The sequence below is a fragment of the Fundulus heteroclitus genome, chromosome 13, assembly GCF_011125445.2.
Source record: "Fundulus heteroclitus isolate FHET01 chromosome 13, MU-UCD_Fhet_4.1, whole genome shotgun sequence".
Lineage (NCBI taxonomy): Eukaryota > Metazoa > Chordata > Actinopteri > Cyprinodontiformes > Fundulidae > Fundulus > Fundulus heteroclitus.
In genome coordinates, this window is record NC_046373.1 from 23,308,583 (window position 1) to 23,326,669 (window position 18,087).

The 18,087-nt window shown below is 38.6% G+C and overlaps 2 protein-coding genes across 2 annotated transcripts in view; one reads left to right on the forward strand and one right to left on the reverse strand.

Annotated features, from left to right (window-relative positions):
* Window positions 1–1,445: 1,445 nt before the first annotated feature.
* mllt11 (MLLT11 transcription factor 7 cofactor) lies at window positions 1,446–6,177 on the reverse strand. The gene is made up of 3 exons (XM_012879290.3): window positions 6,051–6,177; window positions 3,528–3,703; window positions 1,446–2,162 (listed from the first exon to the last, which is right to left on the reverse strand). Exons 2-3 carry the CDS (start codon window positions 3,690–3,692, stop codon window positions 2,070–2,072), a joined length of 258 nt encoding a protein of 85 aa, XP_012734744.1. The 5' UTR covers window positions 3,693–3,703; window positions 6,051–6,177; the 3' UTR covers window positions 1,446–2,069.
* Window positions 6,178–9,789: 3,612 nt separating this feature from the next.
* Window positions 9,790–18,087, forward strand: part of cdc42se1 (CDC42 small effector 1) — a 29,925-nt gene continuing 21,627 nt past the window's right edge. The window contains exon 1 of the mRNA XM_012879221.3: window positions 9,790–9,921. The gene's annotated coding sequence lies outside the window, so the exon portion shown is untranslated. The remainder of the gene's footprint in view (window positions 9,922–18,087) is intronic.

Below are 18,087 nucleotides of genomic sequence, written 5' to 3' on the forward strand. Positions count from 1 at the left end.
CTATTTTAAACCTTACAATATAGCTACTGATCCTAAAAATTTATAAATTTGATGTTGAGAATATTTTAAGGCAAATAAGCAGCCAACATTGAAGTGGGGAAACAATATTTAATATCTGCTATTCTTCTCAATATAAACTGTAGAAATTATTAAACCTAATTAGAATCTTTTCAGGTGTTTAGACATTGCGCCTGACAAAATACATTTAGCTTCTTATTTACACAGATGTTTCCTCAATTCTTCAAACAAACGTCGCCTCTGCTAACTATCTTTATGAGCTGCTTGGTTTATCTTATGTTATATTTTGTTTTCATCGCCATAAAATGAGAAACTAGAATTTATATATATATTTAAAATGTTTTAGAGCTATAGTTATGCAAATTATCACAGTAAAACAAAAGTATAACTAAATTATACTTTAACTGTCAAAATGTTTATTTCTGCTTTCTATTTAGATTTTGTTGGTTGTTTTCACTTCATATCAAAAACAAGTGGTTTTACTTTAGCTTAGTCCAGATCAGCTCCTGGAGGAAAATGCAGGGATCTTCCTGCTCTGTGAAACTCCCCTTAAAGCGCGTTGAATCTCAAATACGTCACCAGCTCTGGAATAAATTTGGAGGCAGCTGCATTTTGTTTCTGAAATCGGCGTCTTTTGGATAGCAGTCGCTATCTCACTAACTAAGATGACGATTAGATGGTAGTGTGAACCCAACATTGATGTGAAAGCATACCAAGACACATGGAAGTTAATGAAATTCACCAAATTTCTGTTGTTAAAACATTAATATTGAATAAATATGAAGTTGTGTTGCATTATGTGCACAGACACCCTGCAGGAACAGCAGATGTGGACATTTTCAGTATTGGCCTCCTTTACAGATGTTGTTTTTTGAGCATACTTAAATGTTTCAGGGAAAAAAAAAACATGTTTTAATATCATAAAAAGATGACCAGAATTTTCAAAACACTGTTGAAAATGTACTTGATTTAACTGTGACTTACCTAATTTTGGTTCAATTTCAATAGCCACACCCGGTCTGATCATCATTTGGAAACTGCTAATTTTGTTGTCTTGGGTTATCTGTGTCAGTTAATAAAAGTTGTTTGATGATCTGAGACAGTTAAGTGACCCCCCCCCCCCCCCCAAAAAAAAATAATAAAGGAACTGTTTTTCATTTCTAGTTTTTTTGCACAAAATTTAATAATTTTGTTTTGGGTAAAATACGATAGTTGAGACAAATTTCCTTTGAAAAGCCATAAAAACAAGATTTACATTTACATTGTTTACTTTTTAATCACTGCTGCAATTTTCCTGCATTGTCTACATTTTAATTGTTTACTTTTAATTACAAGCTGTATGCAACGAAATTTTGTTCTGTATGCACTCTGTACATACAAAATGACATAAAGATGTTTAACACACAAAAACAATCACACTGAATTCATATATTTTAAAAAGGATCCTTTTTATTTCTCGTGTTGGGTCTGTTCTGATGTTTCAGTTTTGCTCAACAACAGCGGGTGAAATAATTGAATAAATAAATAAATACATGCATACATAAATAGAAATGTGGGGAATTTGCTGTCAAAGCAGCTCCAAAGAAAACAAAAAAGGCACAAATCAAAGTATTAACTCATATTAGACGTGTAAAGTGCAGAAAATCAAATAATTAAAGTCTCTTTTCATACCAGATGAATCAGACTAATGGGATCCTGCAGCCAAAACGTGCAGATAGGTTCAAATAAACTCAGGGTTTACCCTCATGGCTGTGTTCGTCATAGATTAAAACCGTGCAGATTTTTAGATGAGGCATTTTTAAAGTGTCACACTTTGTGAGATCCAGTTTAAAAGCAGTTGCAAATAATTAAACTCGAGCAAAATGAACTGTAAATAAAGAAACTTAGATAGTCGCCATGACTTCAGGTGGACTTTAGTCTGGTTGCAGGATTAGAGATCTGGTCAAAGTGATCGCTGTAGGTCTGGGGGGTTTGGATGCAGCAGGGCTGATCAGGATTCAGACTCTGGGGGGGTGGGCGGAGGTGGGCTGGGTTGGGGGGCGGGGGGGGGTTCAGGGCAGCAGGTTCAGATCAGCCAGCAGGGCGTCCACATCAGCGATGGGAGCTCTCCAGTAATTAAAGGAGGAGAACTCAGGGAACTCGTCCTGCAGGGGGGGAAAAAACGACAATAAATGTGCTGTAGATTCAGGGAGGGACGCCTCCTGACCAACTCAAAGGCTCCATCCGAATACCCTTGATAATAACTTCTAGCTCCCGCTTTTTGACCTTTTTACGGCTTCAACAGGAAAAACTTTATCTTGGGGAGGAGTTTCGGACGGCTGTGCTGAATTCGGACAGCCTTTATCTCCGACCTCGTTACGTGACGGAAACGCACATGGATGATGAGAGTCAAATCCAGGCCTACAGCCTTCTGAAAATAAACTACAAAGTGCGCGCTCTCTTCTCTCCGGACATTTTCGTTGATTTCCGTGAGGTGGGGCTGTACTGATCCATCATGTCACGCAAAGAATTGTGGGATAGCTTAAGGCTCCTTTGAGCCGGTAATGGACGTCGTGAGGTTTCTACACTGAGCTATATAATACACTGGAGTGCTGATTTTGCCGAAAAACTGAAGTCACTGGCCGCCATCTTGCTACTCCCTACTCTCACAGAATCCCATAGGATTTGGTTGCAACAACAAGCAGTTTTCTGGTTCTGTGAAAATGTTTCACAGGTAATTCTACAGTCAGTGGATGTACTAACACTATCAACTACTAGAAATTAGGTGCTGAAATATTTTACATGTTATTCATATAAAAAAAAAAAATATATATATATATATATATATATATATATATGTAAATATATGTTTTTGTATATTGTTATTTATATATTTATAAATGTTATTTATTATATATATATATATATATATATATATATATATATATATCTAGATAGATCTAAATAAATTATATATATATATATATATATATAAATAATTATATATATATATATATATATAAATAATATATATATATATATATATATATATATATATATATATATATATGTATATGTATATAAATATATAAAATGCAAAATATTTCAGCACATGACTTTCTCAGTACGTGATAGTTTTAGAACATAACATAAAAGTATATGGCATTTGACATTTTAAAAGTTTTAAGCCCCCTGAACATGAGAAAATCCTCGTTATTCGATGCTGTAGCGCACATATTCCCTAGTTACTGGAGGAAAATAGGGAGTACCAATATGGCGGCTGGTGGCTTCAAAGCGACTCGTTCTAACAGCCGGTGATTAGCACTCCAGTGTATAATATAGCTCAGTGGGTTTCTAGGGTAAACTAGCCGTGAGAGGAAGTGAAGAGGCTCCTTTTCCTACCTCCTTCCTTACTGACTGCACTATTCGGACAGCTCTTATGGCGACCGCTGACGCTTTGGCTAAAGAGTCCTTGCTCTCTAAGGGTATTCGGATTGAGCCAAACGCTTTGCAAACAAAAATCAGCTCGCCTCGGGGTTCTGTCCTCGCTGCTGGGACGCCTTGTCCTTTCCTTTGCTGCTGCTGCTCGGCGCGCCGGCGGTGAGCCCCAGGTCTTCCAGCTCCGACAGGTCGAGGGACGGGATGGGCTGCCTCCAGAAGAGGAACGAGTCGTACTGGCTGTTAGATTTCTCCATCGTGTCGCACTCTGTAAATGATAAACATTTCATAATAAACATGGACCGACCTGCATGATGTGGCAATCTGATCTTTTTTGGACACGAGGAACTCAATAAAACCATATTTTCCAACTGAGGAAAATATGGTTTATAATTTGTTTGTACTGGAAAAAAAAGGCTTGTAGTAGGGTGTCAGAAATTATTTTTCAGAGTATTTTAATTTCATTTAATATCAGAGCTATTACCCAGACTTTCCTGTAAATTCAAACTTCCCTAGATATGGTGTGTCACCTTTAAAAACAACCTGGGACAGTTTATTTTTATTTTTCCTAATTTGTTGTTGATAAAATCTCTTTTCAGACTTTATCTACTCCAAAAAAATGAGCTTGCAAACGCATCTGCTCACATTGCACAAGGCAACAGTAAAACACAAGATCTGGACAAAGGATTAACCGGATTTAATAATCAAAGGCTCTTATTAGGGATGTATGATATATTGGCATTAATATCAGTATTGGTCACTGTTAATCATTTACCATATTGGTACGATAAGTAGAAATATTATTAAATGGAGGTTTATTTCCATCTTGCTGCTGTATGTGTTTCATCAGAGGGGGAGGGTGTTGGCCGTGTGGTTTTTGTCTGGGCATGTGACAGTGATAGGGATGCAGAGCAGACATGTTTGGTGTTTAACTGAAGCAGGTGTTGAAAGAGTAGGGGAATATGTGTAATATAGGTAAATATCGGGTATCGAAACAGGCCCAAATTTTCATATCGATGCATCTTTAATCTTTATCAAACACTTGGTGCCGATATGTTATAACATCTAACTTCCTGGGTTGAGTTTTGTTTTGAATTAGAAATAGTTTAAATGATCCTTGCCAGGCAGAAAGGCAGTTAAACCTATGCCACTGCTAACGATTTGCTAACACCAGAGGGAAGAAGTAAGAAGAAAAGAAAAAAAGAAACTGCAAGTGCATTAAGGTCCGGAAGAGAGAGAGTTCAAGTAAGCTAGGAGTTCACACTGCTGCTGTACTGGCAAATCATCTAGTTATTTAGAACAATACAATCAGGATAGAGCATTTACTTCTTTTCCAATCGGTGAATATGCACAAAGGCCAATCAGATGGACAAATTCAAACAGAATGTTCTGACCACTAAAACCATTTAAACTGTTTCGGCATCATCAGCACAACTGTTTGGTGGTAGGAGTGTAAATCACCAGCTTTATTATGATACAATGTTTTATTGAGTAGTTTGGATGACGATACGACATTTGCCGATATCATATCACCGATATGATGCGATATCATCTGCCCACCTAACACTAATATTTACATTGATATTAACACCCCCCAAAAAACTGATAGGATTATTTCTAAGTAGGCACTTAAAAGACATTCTAATTTTAAAATACTGCTAATAATAGATCACCTGTTCACTTTAGTCTTGTGCCTTGTGAATTTCAAAATAAGGGTGCATCCTAAAAATGACAATATGGACGATATTTTCATTTTGCATCGATGTAATTGAATATATATAGATATAGATTCCTTCAACGGCACTAAAACCCATCATTACCCAGATGTGTTGTCATGGTCTTTGCACATTGGTAATAAATATACAAATACACCAGTTAATTTAAAATAAGCTCAAATATAATATGCTGAGGCCGTATGGCATGCATGGCAGTCACCAAACAAGGCGCAGAATTAACCCCGGCCTGAATTAGAAGAAGATGGAGGTGATTATTGTTTGGAGGATCCCAGCTGCTCCTCTGTCTCACCGGGTGTGGCTCAGCATCCCGGTCCGCACCGGTCAGCCTTCATTGCATCAAACCGATTATTCCTGACACTGAAACAAAAAACCGGGCCATGGCGTCTCAGCAGACGGAAATAAACGCTCGGCTTTCTGCGGTGCGGGTTTTATTTTAGGCTGCTTTTATTCCTGGAAGCGCGTCCGGCGTGCGTCAGCCGGACTCATGCGGATCAGGACCGAAGAAAACCTGCCGGCTGGACAGCAAAAAAAAAAAAAAAAAAAAAAAAACGAACAAAGACGCGGGTTATCTCGCTGTTGTAGCCATTGATTACTGATTCTTGGTGACAGACAGTAGCTTCAGCACCAGTTTGAGGCGTTGGCCGGCGGAGCTGCAGGCGCAGAAATCAGGATATAACATAACATTTTACGCAGTTAACCAAAATAGATCTTACTGACAATCAAATACAGACTAACTAGAATTTATAGCTTTTGATTTGTGGCATGTACATTTTATTATATTATATATTATAACCTAATTTGCGCGCGTCTCAATCAAAAGATGTGAACGACTGATAAATTAAAATGAAGAATCAGCGGAGGAGAAGAAGCTCAGTTTACCTGTTTAAAGCAGGATGTCTCTCCTTTTGTTTCTTTTGGTTGCGGTTGGATCAGTGGCGCTACTGATGTTCTGCCGCAGCTTCAATGAGCTCAGCGCAGCAAATTCAGAGTTTTATACAGCAACACCTCCGGTTGTGCACTTCAAAATAAAAGAAGAGCAATTCTATGGGAATATCAAAAGAATATCTCATTTATTAGTCACCCATTTTAGGGATGTTCTCCAGTCGTGCAATTTTATTAGCACAACTAAATTTATTTTTATTTTATTTTTTATTTTTTTTATTTTTTTACATTTAGACAAATTCAATTGTTTGTTAGTATAGCTCAGTTCTTAAATGTTCTCTATTGCCCCCCCCAATCCCAGCAAAATGGGTACAAACCGTTTTCTGTTTTAAGGCATTGAAGCTGTCGTTCCGAATATCACCCAGAATACCTTTTAAACTTTCTGACAAATATATGGTTTCATGTAGGCCTGTAACATATAACAAGGGTTTGTAACAACCAGAATGTTTTAACATTGCCACACTTTGTTAACTATATAATATTAACAACACTATATAATATTAACAAACCAGTTTCTTGCAAATCACTGACATTTACGTTCAGGTTTTTAAACACAGAAGGTCTACTATTATTTTGAAAGGACTCGGGATATCCGGTATGCTGGACTAGTTTTCAGATATTTCTTGGTGACATGTGCAAACTGAAACAATACATAAACCTGCCAAATGGTCGCTTAGGTTCAAAATCAAATATGTATGTATTTATTTATTTATTTATTTGTGTGTATGGGGGGTAAATAAGATCTAAAAATGCAATAACATTAACAAGGAGAAGAAGAAGAAGCAATAGAACAGCTGCACAGTGGTGCAGTTAGAACTGTAGCCTCACAGCAAAATGGTCTCCAGCTCCTTGTTGGATCAGTTATGGGTTCTGGTAATAAATCCAATACCGACTAGCTGTAGCTGTGCCACCTGGTGAGTTCTCAGTCAGATTCACTGCAGATCAGCTAAAACTATAGTATAGGAGTAGTAGGTGATGCCATCGCCTACCCACTTGGAGAAGCCTGGAAGCCGTATGTCGATGATGTTTCCTGATTTGTCGAGTGCTTTTAACACCATCCAGCTGGGACTTCTGATGGACAAGCTGGGCGATGCAGGATCTTGTGGGCTGATGCCAGTGGCACCAGCTCAGAATCAAAGCAAGGAAAACCTAGGCTCTGGTCTTCATGCAGGTAGTGGGCGTTAAGACTGTGGACTATTATAGGTACCTGGGCGTTTTACCTCAACGATAAACTGGACTGGAGACACAAAACAGATGAACTTTACAGAGGGGTCAGAGCAGACTCTGCCTGCTGAGAAGACTAAACTTATTTGGACTGCAGGGGGCGCTCCTGTATACCTTTTTTTTACTCATCTGTGCCTGGTTACCTAATTTTTTACTCATCCACAGCATATTCTGTGGTCTCCTAAGCCAAGAGATGACTTGATGAGCTGATCACAGAGGCCTAAATTGTCCAGGGAAGTCCTCTCGACCAAGTGCAGGCAGGATGAAAAAGGAGAACGCTTGCAATAATATTGTCAGTTCTGGATAATTTATCCCACCCTGTGCATGAATCCACGATAACACTGGGAAGTCCCTTTAGTAACAGGCTGCTGAATCTGAAATGTACATTGCAGGTTGATTCTTCTGAGCAGCGTTTAGACATTACAACCAGCACCGATCCCAACAAGACAAATAAAAATCCGTCTACAGCAATTTTTGCACAAATGGAAAAAAGTTAAATACATACAGATACACTTCATTTAAATGGAGGTTTAAGACCCATTCATAACTGTATAGTTTATCGTTTTGCATACTTGTCATTATGTAGTTTTACATTTTTGTGTATTGTTATCTTTTTTAATAATGTGCATCCCTTTGCTTCTGAAAGCAAAGGGATGCACATTATTTTTGCCCACTGTGAGGGACGAGTAAAAAGTGATTCTATTCTATTCTATTCTATTCTATTCTATTCTATTCGATTCTATTCTATTCGATTCTGTATATTTCTATGCCATTCTATTCCATTCTATTCTATTCTATAAACTGCCAATAGATGTGTGTGTGTTCTGTCTTTGCATGCTTGTCTATTTTCATAGTTTCCCTGCAATGAGCTGACCCACCTGACCAGGTACCCCTGTGACCACGCTAGTATGAGGCAGACATAAAAGATGGATGAATGGGTGGATGGATGAATAATAAAAGGCATATTATGTTCATGAAAGAATGAAAAAATAAGCCTTTTATTCATGGATGACTTAAAATCTCTATTTAAATTCCACAACATAGATAAATAATGCAAAATGTAGTTTATGAAAGTGGAAAAACATAATTTGAGTTTGTGAATATATAAGATAGGTTATCTTGATCCTCGCCAGTCATTAAATAAAAACATGAGGAAAATAACTCAGCAAATTATTGTTTATAATATAGGGCTAATTAAATGTTAATTATGTAGCGCCTTTCATAGTCAGAAAGACAGAGCTTAAAGATTATAACATCAGTAAAAAAAGGAACATAAATTAAACAATGTGGAAATTTAAAAGCAAATGCAATGATACAAAGAGCTTAAGTAAAAGCGCATTTGAGTAAAATATCTTTGGCTGCTTTTTAAAGGGGTTGGGGCCTTTTTGACAAACTAAAAACAAAGGGAGCTGATGCCACAGTTGAGGTGCGACAGCTTTAAAAGTGCATTCCCCTTGAGTTTATTATGACCACGTGTAAACTTTGTAAGTTTATGGACTTGAAAGCTGAAGTTGGAGTATGTAGCTTTAACGGTTTGTAATGTAGGAAGATCACCCACATGTAACAGGTGTAAAGACACTAAAACTAAAGCTGCAGAGTTTTGGGCCAGTTGATGGTGATCAAGGAATAACCATCTCATGTTCATCTTCCTGTATTCCCACCAGCCTTCTTGTTTTGCATTTACAGTATTGGTAAATGTAAAAAAAACTGTTTGTGACAAAGTGTTTTGACCTTCAACACCCACACACCTGATGCCAATATCCTAAAATTTTGTCTTGACAGCAGAATTCAAATGACAAATGACAAGAGAAAATAAGCTTGATTTGGCACTCAAGACATTGCGACAGTTTGAAGATCTATGAGTTGTTGAAGAAGTACAGCTTAATGTCATCTGCATAAAAGGAATGTATTAATAATCTGTCGAAGGGGAAGTAAAACTAGCACATGTAGGTGGGCCCCCCCAAAAAAAACTTTGGCGTACCCCGCATATTAGATGCTTTAACCATTGTTTGTAATGTTAGTATCTAAAAATGTGTTGTTAGTTGTTGTAATTCTTGTTTCATAAATGCATGCTTTGTATACCAAGCAGACACATTCAGCCTCAATGCAGTAGGCCCTGATATAGATGGAAGCACCCAAGATGAGAAACAGAGAAGTAAAGAACGTTTATCTATTTTATTTTTTCAAAACATCATAGAGCCCTAGTGTGAATTGTGTCCTTAAATTTAATGTTAAATAATGTTTTCATAATTAAACCATGACATGACAAGAGACAAACTGTATTCATTTACAGCCTGTATTTTAAAGTGGGTTACATTTTTAAACTGCAGGGCTTGGACTGCATAATGTGCCGTGTTTGCCACAAGGAGGCGCTGTTCGGCTGTTCAGTATCACTAAAAGGGAGGGGAGGAAAAAGAGAAAAATGAAGGTCTTTAGTGAAAAAAAAAAGAAGGAGGATGGATTTCCTGGTTGGAGCCACACCTCACTGAGAGAGAGAGGCAGAGAGACTCTGTCAGAGACGCTGCAGCTGGTTCATGATCTCACTTCTACAGCCACACTCTGCCTGCATGTCTGCTCGTCCCTGGTGAGTCTGCTGCTATTTTGCTTTTTCTTACTAGACTGAGCTACTTAAAAAAAAAAAACACACATTTCCTCTTAATTCAGTGGAGAAAGGTTTAAACCATTTTTTTTCTTAAAAAAAGTGAAATCTTCTGGTGTTGGCTGAAGTTACCAGTTCAGCCACCCCCCCACTGAAGGACAGATTAGTCTGTGAATCATTAATCTACTATACACAAGAGTCACTTCACATTATTTGAATGACCCTGACATGTGGACAGAGAAAAGATTAGAGCCTTTTAGCGATTTTTTGACAACCCTTTGGTCCTTTTTTTCTCTTTAGGCTGAAAGCATGTTAGTAATTATGGCGTTTAAGGTACTTGTGGAACATCTGTGGAGCATTTCTACTTGGCGTTGTACAGTAACCCCCCTGGCCGTTTGCTTCAGCCTAGATGTCCAGCTTTCACGCCTGTTTTTCCCCCCCATAGAAGGAAAATTCAGGTTGTGTTCGAGGTCCAGGAGACCAGAGTAAGTCCTCAGTCAGGTCAGAGGATCTAACCAGTCACAGGATACGGCATAGCAGCAGAACTCATGGGAGGAAAAACTCCCCTTGGGCTTTATCATCCTCTGCTCTCTGGTTTGGATTTCCTGTCTGTATGAGGTAAAATTATCCCAGTTAATACAGCTTTTTTTTTTTCTTCCTTTCCCTGCTGTAGAGAAATGCGCAGGGTGATTCGGGGTTAGAGTGGCAAACTACATTGAATAGAAATAAGGAGGAAGCTGCTCATTTGGTTCTGTAAAGTCTAAATATTCAAATTAACCTTCAGCTAAATGCAGCAGACAAGCTCCTATGAGTGAGTTTTTAAATTAAATAAAGTGGTCCGAATATAATATAGGACTCTTATTTATTTCTTATTATTTTTTGCTTTTTTTTTTTAGCGAAAAAAGAGTAGAACCAGTCAGATTAGAGCAAGTCTGCAGAGGTGGAGGTGAAAGTCAAAGGTTGGAGCCTGCAGACAGCCTCTGCTCCATCCGTCAGGCTCAGGATGAACCCTGAGAAGATGCATCCGGACAGCCAAAAATAACTCCCCTGTCTTGTGCCGGCTGTGGCGGAGTAAAGTTCTTGTATTCTGGGTCTGCAGTGTGAAGATCCGGATCTGGGGCCAAATTACAGGTCTGGAGTCGGTTTAGAGGAGTGCGGTGAGAAGGAAAGAGGGGAACACAGCAGTGCTCTGTTCGCAGTGTTTGTGGGATGTTTTCAGAGCATTAGGCTGCGTTCGAGAGTTGGTTAGGAACACGGTTTAGTCATACTGGAAAGCCCTAAGTTTCCACTGGGATTCACAACTCTCCAGGCAAAGATTTCTGGATAAATAAAAAAACAAAACACACAGAAATACCTCTGAGCCGGCAGATCTTTCTCAATGTTTCTTGCTGCTCCTTAGAGCTTTTTCGACCAGCTTTTGTTGTGCCAACTGCAAATACTGCATTTTAAGGTATGTTAACAGTGCTATCCAGTTACATGCAGCGAGTTTGGGGAGGCAGTTGTCGAAAGCGAGCGACCCAGTTATGGATTTGACCTCCTCGCAGATAACCTAGTTAGTCCTGTTTACAGCAGTAGGGGGGCTGTTTTTATCTGGCTGTGTGCGTGTCACGCAAACACACTTAGCCGAAATCATGAGGGGGAAAAAAAAGGCTTTTTTTTTCAGGAAAATGTCAGCAGATTTCTAGAAAAAGTTTAATTCCCCTCAATATTATTTTAAATAAACTTTTACCTATATTGTTTCTGGATGTTTTCCAGAGAGTTCTTGTCTCGTATCAAGACAAACAATGTAGTGTTGTACATGCGGCATGTTTGGAAATTTTAATTCTGGGTTCCCTGCGCAACGTTTTTTTTTCTACATTATTTCTTGCCAGTTTCTCACAGAAGCAGAGAATGGCCTAATGTCTGTTTTCGTGACACAGTTTCAAGATAACGAAGAAATCTCAGTTTCTCAAGATCTCAAAGCTACTTCTCTTTTAGGTAAACAGGTTAACGTATTCAGTGATTGAGCAAGAAAAGTTTTGTCGTCGCAACAAATTAGCTGAACAACTGAGATTAAAAAAAAAATAAAAAAATCCAGCCAGAACCTGGGTGGTCTTTGCAATGTCTTCCAGAAATCTTTAGGGGTTCCGGTTTATGAGTGTTACGAGTGTAGTGAGGGGTTTTGAGCATGCTGTGTGCTGAGATTGGGGTTTATGAGTTTGTGTGAAAGACCCAAATGCACGCAGGAGATAGGTGAAATGGCTATTTCCAATAATAATAATAATAATAATAAAGAAGACTGAAAACCTACGAGTTGAATGTCCGGGAGTTGCAACTAAATCCGAACAGGGGAGGCAACAACAACAATGGCGGCCGCGGGATGTAGCGCATAAGAGGAGGGCCTGGCACTAGGCTGAGGGAATTCGGGAGGTATATCTGATGAAAGGCCTACAGCGGAACGAGGAAACGGTGAAGCTGATTAGCCAGTGGAAGCAGCTGGAAACCCTTGATGCAACCGAGGGAAGCTGGCTATAGAGGATGACTATAGCACAAAAGGGAAGCACATGGAGCAGAGAAACAAACACTAAACAGAAGCAGTCCAAGCACAACAATGCACAAAGATTTAAACCAGTAGAATATACCAAAAAAAAAAAAAAAAAAGCACGGGAAGATCAAATGTCATGAGTGGATTTGGTGGCAGATATATGTTTTTTCCTCATGGCTAGACTACAACCCTACTGTGACCACTTCTTGATGGCAGCAGTTGTCGTATTGCTCTTGGTGGCAATGCTCAGTTGTCCTTAATTCATCTTTTAGAAGCAAAGCAAGAGCGGTCAAAACTGTGGTCAAAGTGGCCAGACCCGAGAAACGAGAGAGGAAGAATTGTGAGTGTGGTTGAGGTTTGGCACGGACAAAAAAAAATCACTTCACTTCTTCGATGACCTGGTCAGGTATGAAAACACTGATGATATTTTTTGTCGTCTGTAGCTAGGCTGGAACCAGAAATCTTCTTTTGTGGATGTGGAGAAGTTGTAGCAATCACACTGAGGTTGTGGAAACATTATCAACGTCCGGGTGGCGTTGTGCGAGGTGTTTTGAGTCAACACAGCATCTAAAACTTTAAGACACTGGCCCTGATGTTGGACACCACTGCACTGAGGGTTCACAGGAAATAATATCCTGATTATTTGTTGATCGCCATCTTTAAGCATCCATGAGGCAAAAACTACTATTATTATGTAATTCATCTTTCAAAGACATTTGCTGGCACCTTTTTTATTATTTGGATGTTTTTCTGCCATTTTCTGGCTGTATTTTACTGTTGTAAGTTCTCCGGGCGTCTCGGTTTCCCACGGTCGCCCTTACTCACTGACTTGTCAACGGCAGCACTGGCTGGGTTTCAGTTTCTGTGAAACAAATGTGCCGGGGCCGGCAGCAGATGTGTGCTTCGTCTCGGCGTGAGGCGAACGCTTCGCTGAGCTCATCCTTTCAACAACCTGCATCTAGTTAAATCATTGCAGGAGTTTCTCTGGGCTTTCTCACCAAACCAAGGCGGTTCTGGTCCAATAACTCTGCCTTTGTGCGTTCTGCAGCAGATTTAATCTCTCTTTTTTGGATGTGGTGTAATATTTAAAAGCCCAGTTGGGTTGTTCTGCAGTTACTGGTCACTGTTTGGGGGTATTGTACCTCTCCCTTTGTTTTAGAATTAAATGATTTGATCAATCTTGGGGAAACTGAGTGCAAACCTCTGCATAAACAGGACTACTTTATGGCTGATGGCTACACGATAAAGGCTTGTATCTGATGATGGTACGTCATTCCATCTTCACAAAATCAGTTTTTCATTTCAGTTTAGCTCCGTTTTTTTTAAATCTGCCAATAGACATGCATTATGGTTCCGCATTATGCGTCTGAGGTGCTGAACCTAAAGACTTACGTCATTTTCAGGGGTGTTAATTTTTTTTAATTTTTCTGGGGGGGGGGGGGGGAAGTGAAAGCTGCTCGTTGTGTTGAGACAGGAGGGTCGACCGTTAACCAGTTGGAAAGTTTTTTTCCTTCAAACGTCTGAATGAAAGGGCTTCATTGTAAAGCCGCGTGCTCCTTCTCCCTCTCTGTCCTCCAGCTGTAGTCGGTCTACTTTCTACAACTTTAACCGCTCTGGCTTTACATTCAGAGGTCAACATTTTCCGATACTGTGGTTGGGGTGTGAGCTACTGTTGAATGGGCAAGATAAAGTTAATGCATTTTTTTAAAAAGAGAAAGCTTAGTGAGAGTTTCCTGTTAGTGCCCACGATTACCTGCTTACTGTGCGCTAACATGAAAAGGTTTTATTTTACAGCTCTTACCGGCACAATTATAAAGTCCAATGAGCTCACAGACTATCTGATAAAGAGCTCTGGACCTTTGACTCCTTAAACGCTTTTGTAACGGCTTCTCAGCGACTTCTCAACGGCTAATAGTTTAATAAGTATATAAGTACACTGTAAATAGTATTAATAGGATTACTGAAAAAATTTCCACTTAAAAAATGTCCCAAATAAAATTAAGCATGATCATTATCCACTTGTAATCGTTTCAAATGAACATGAGTTTAAATTAAAGTTGCAGCAAGTTTTTTTTTTTTGCCAAATGAGATAAAGGTGGATTGTCTGATCGCAACAAAGAGGAGCGCCGTGTTCTGCAAAAAATTTCATCCCATCCACTGGTTCTTTATATTTTGTTTCCAAGAAACAGATTATTTAATAATCCTATTAATTAACCAGGTTAGTTTAGCAATGCTTATATATATCGTTACAGGCGACATATATAATCATTGCTAATAAAGTCAGGCGAAACAGCTTCTTAAAAAAGTATTTGTGTGAAACAACCCGCAGAACATTCAGAACTTAACAATAACAAAAAAAAAAAAAAAATCTTGGAAAAATGTTCAACCGGAACATTTTCAAGAGAACAATTCAGTTTATTTGAGAACTGGCAATTGACAACAACTCTCCACTCAAGCAACTTTACAATACAAATAAGTCCAATTCGCATTTAGATTAATTGAGATTTAAACTCTCTTTACCAAAAGGGACCTGGCAAGACAACAGAACCATTTACAGGTATGAGAAATCTGATTCAGGGACATACGATGATGCAGTGTTAAAAACACAGAACAATATAATCAACTAAATGCAGTCATATAGATTCAAATCTAATTAAATACAATGCAATCCAGTTTTATCATTGTTTTAATACAGGGCATTATAGATCAGATATTTTAATGTTGGTATAAATGTTGTTCTAAACAAAACAAAAAAACTTATAATGAGCAAGAACTTGGTGACAGTGGAAAGGAATGACTCCCTTCTAACGCAACAAGACCTCCAGCAGAACCTGGCTCAAGGTGAGCTGCTGTGGCCAGCTGTGGGTTGAGAAGACAGAGCAGACACAAAAAAGCAAAGAAGCAGGGTTTGTTTTCTGAAAAAGTGCACAGAATGCAGGGCAGCAGCAGTGGGTCAATGTTTTCTTCTAGGGAAGGAACAGCTGAACAGAAGGTCTGAGCATGTGCTACAATCGATGGGGTGAAAAAAAGAGAGCACCTATAGTTAGTCACAGCAGTTGCTCCTTCAGTGCCAGAGCTAGCTATCATCAATAGATAGAGAACCAGAAGCTATTGGCAATGATTGCTCAGCTAATAGCCCCTTCCAGGAAGGTGATGTTGTTTTTTCTTTGAGGAAAAAGATATAACTGAAAGGGGCAGCTATAACTGGAAATAATGTGTAAGTGGAGAGTAGTAGGAGAAAGTAGCAGAGTGAGGAAGAGTGGTCCGTATTTCCTCCAACAGCCTAATCCTGTAGCAGCCCAGTAGATCCGTACCTGACTGTGAGAGCAGCTCGAGGCTCTGGGGCAGTTTTGTTTCAGTGGAAGCTTGTTGTTGCGTAACAGGGAGTGGCTGATGAGAGCATGAGGACAAACCAATAGTAAACACAAACGCAATTGAAGAGTGCTCAAAAGAAGGGCGTTTGAGCAGTTTACTTAACTTAAGGTCTTGTCTCAAGAGTTTAAATTTTATAAAGCAGGATATCTACTTTATTTGATTGCGCATTAACGGCCATATGTTGCCTAATAGCAGTAAGGAGTTAGTTTTCTAGGTGTTTCTTAAGTATTCTCTTTGTAGTTTCAAGGAATATTACAGAAATCTTGATGAGTAATCTCATATTTATCGGTGAGTTTTTTTTGTGAAACTGTGTTTTCCTTTAGGCCACTCTGATTTTTTTTTCTTCCAGAACCCACATGAGAGTCTGATCAGGGCCCTGCTGCTGACTAATCAAAGAAGAGAAGGAGTCAGTCCTCCTGACTTCTCCTTTTGCTGGATATGTTGAAGACAAATACATTTCAAATTGATTCTTTTTTAATGGAGAATTTAGGTTTCCAGAGTGGCCTCATTAAAGTTTTTACCTCTATTAGTGAAAATATGTGAGAAAGACTTCATTACTGCCTAGAAAAATAGCTGAATAGGCAGCAAGTTGTTTTTGGGTGACTGCCAAAAAGTGTATAATCAAGAAGTAATTCACAGTTTAACCTCATATTTAATGTTGATTTGGTAATTTTTCCATAAAGAAATTCAGAAAACCCACGACAAATAAAAATATGTTCACCAAATGGTGCTTCTTCTTAATAAAATGGTAACATAGCCTTGAATAAAACTACCACAGTTTCATAGTATATGCTACAAAATGTAAAGTTCAAATGCAAAACATCATCTGATTGCTCTTATTTAAAACAGACAAGTAATAACTATTCTTCTGCTTAAACAATAATAAAACATCCATCCATCCACTGTCTATACTTTTCCATCGTTTATATATTAATGGTAAACAATAATAGAAATATTAAAACGGTAACTAAACATCAATTATTACTGGTATAATGAAAGTAATTAGCATTGTTCTGCTTAAACAATAATAAAACTTCCATCCACTGTCTAAATTTGCTCATCCATGCAGGGAATGTCTCCATTGGTCAAATATTAATGGTAAACCATAATGGAAATATTAAAACAGTAACTAAACATCAACTATTACTAGTATAATATTGCTTTCTATAACGTTTATTTATTGTGATTCTGAATTTTATCCATGTACTTAAGCTATTAAAAAAAATATCACCCACTAAATCTAATAAATCAATTATGATTGCATGTGGAGAGCTCTTTTCTGTAGAGTAAAACTGCTCATTATATGGTGTTCCTGAGATGCCAAGAAAGGACATGTTGGGGGGGAAAAAAGAAAAGAAAGATAGACGTGAATGAAAAGACTTCAGTCCACTTGTTAAAACTTTAACACTGGATTTATTTAGGTTGCACATTTTCAAACTTAAATAATAAATTATTGTGAAATTGGAGAGGATTTCTTTGAAAACCAGAGATAAGCAGATTTCGTGAAACCTAAAACCTTTAATCCTGTCTTTCTGGCTCCTTCCATTTTTCTTCCTTTTTATTTTACTTTGTGACTGATGCCCTTGTTGTTTGTTTTTCATCTCGTCTCGGGCGGCTCACGGTCTGAGAAAAGCTGTAGTAGGAAGTGTGAGCAGGTTTATAAAAGAGGAAGTGGAGCAGAAAAAACACTTCAGTCTTTGTTATTTAAATATTTGATCCTTTACGGGCGGGGTTCAAGATTTATCAAATGTGAACTGACTTTTAATTTGTCACATGAGCAGGAAATTTCTTGGAATTTTGCACAAACGGGTTCTTCTGCAAAAGAATATCTGTCCATTATGAGCCAATCCGTTGATTAAGGATTTGTTAAAAAAACAAGACTGAAACAGCAGAACGTTGCTTTTAAACAGAAGGAGGTTTGCAGGCATTGGTTTGTGCTGCATTAAAACAACTTGATTTAATAGACGTTAACTTTTTTGGCGTCCTGCTCGCTGCCTGTGGCCTCTTCTGACGTTCGGCGCGGTCGTGGTGAAACTGTCAGAGGTCAGACGTGTCAGCAGACGCGTGTGAATAAGCGTTTCTCCGCCTTCCCCCTCGTCTGCTCCCAGTGTGACCATGTGACCCGCAGACCGCCGTCTCTCCAACAGACAGACTGTTGTTTCCGTTTTGTGGCGATTCACCTGATTCTCCACTCCAGCGGATTAACGCTCAGCTGCTCTCAGATCAGGAGGTCGATGGTGACGATGGCTTAT

Coding starts and splice junctions, on each gene's coding strand:
- mllt11 (XM_012879290.3), bottom strand. CDS start 3,692: ATGGAGAAATCTAACAGCCAGTACGACTCGTTCCTCTTCTGGAGGCAG. Junction 2,163..3,527: donor AGCGAGGACAGAACCCCGAG/GCGAGCTGATTT, acceptor CCCCCCCTGCAG/GACGAGTTCCCTGAGTTCTC.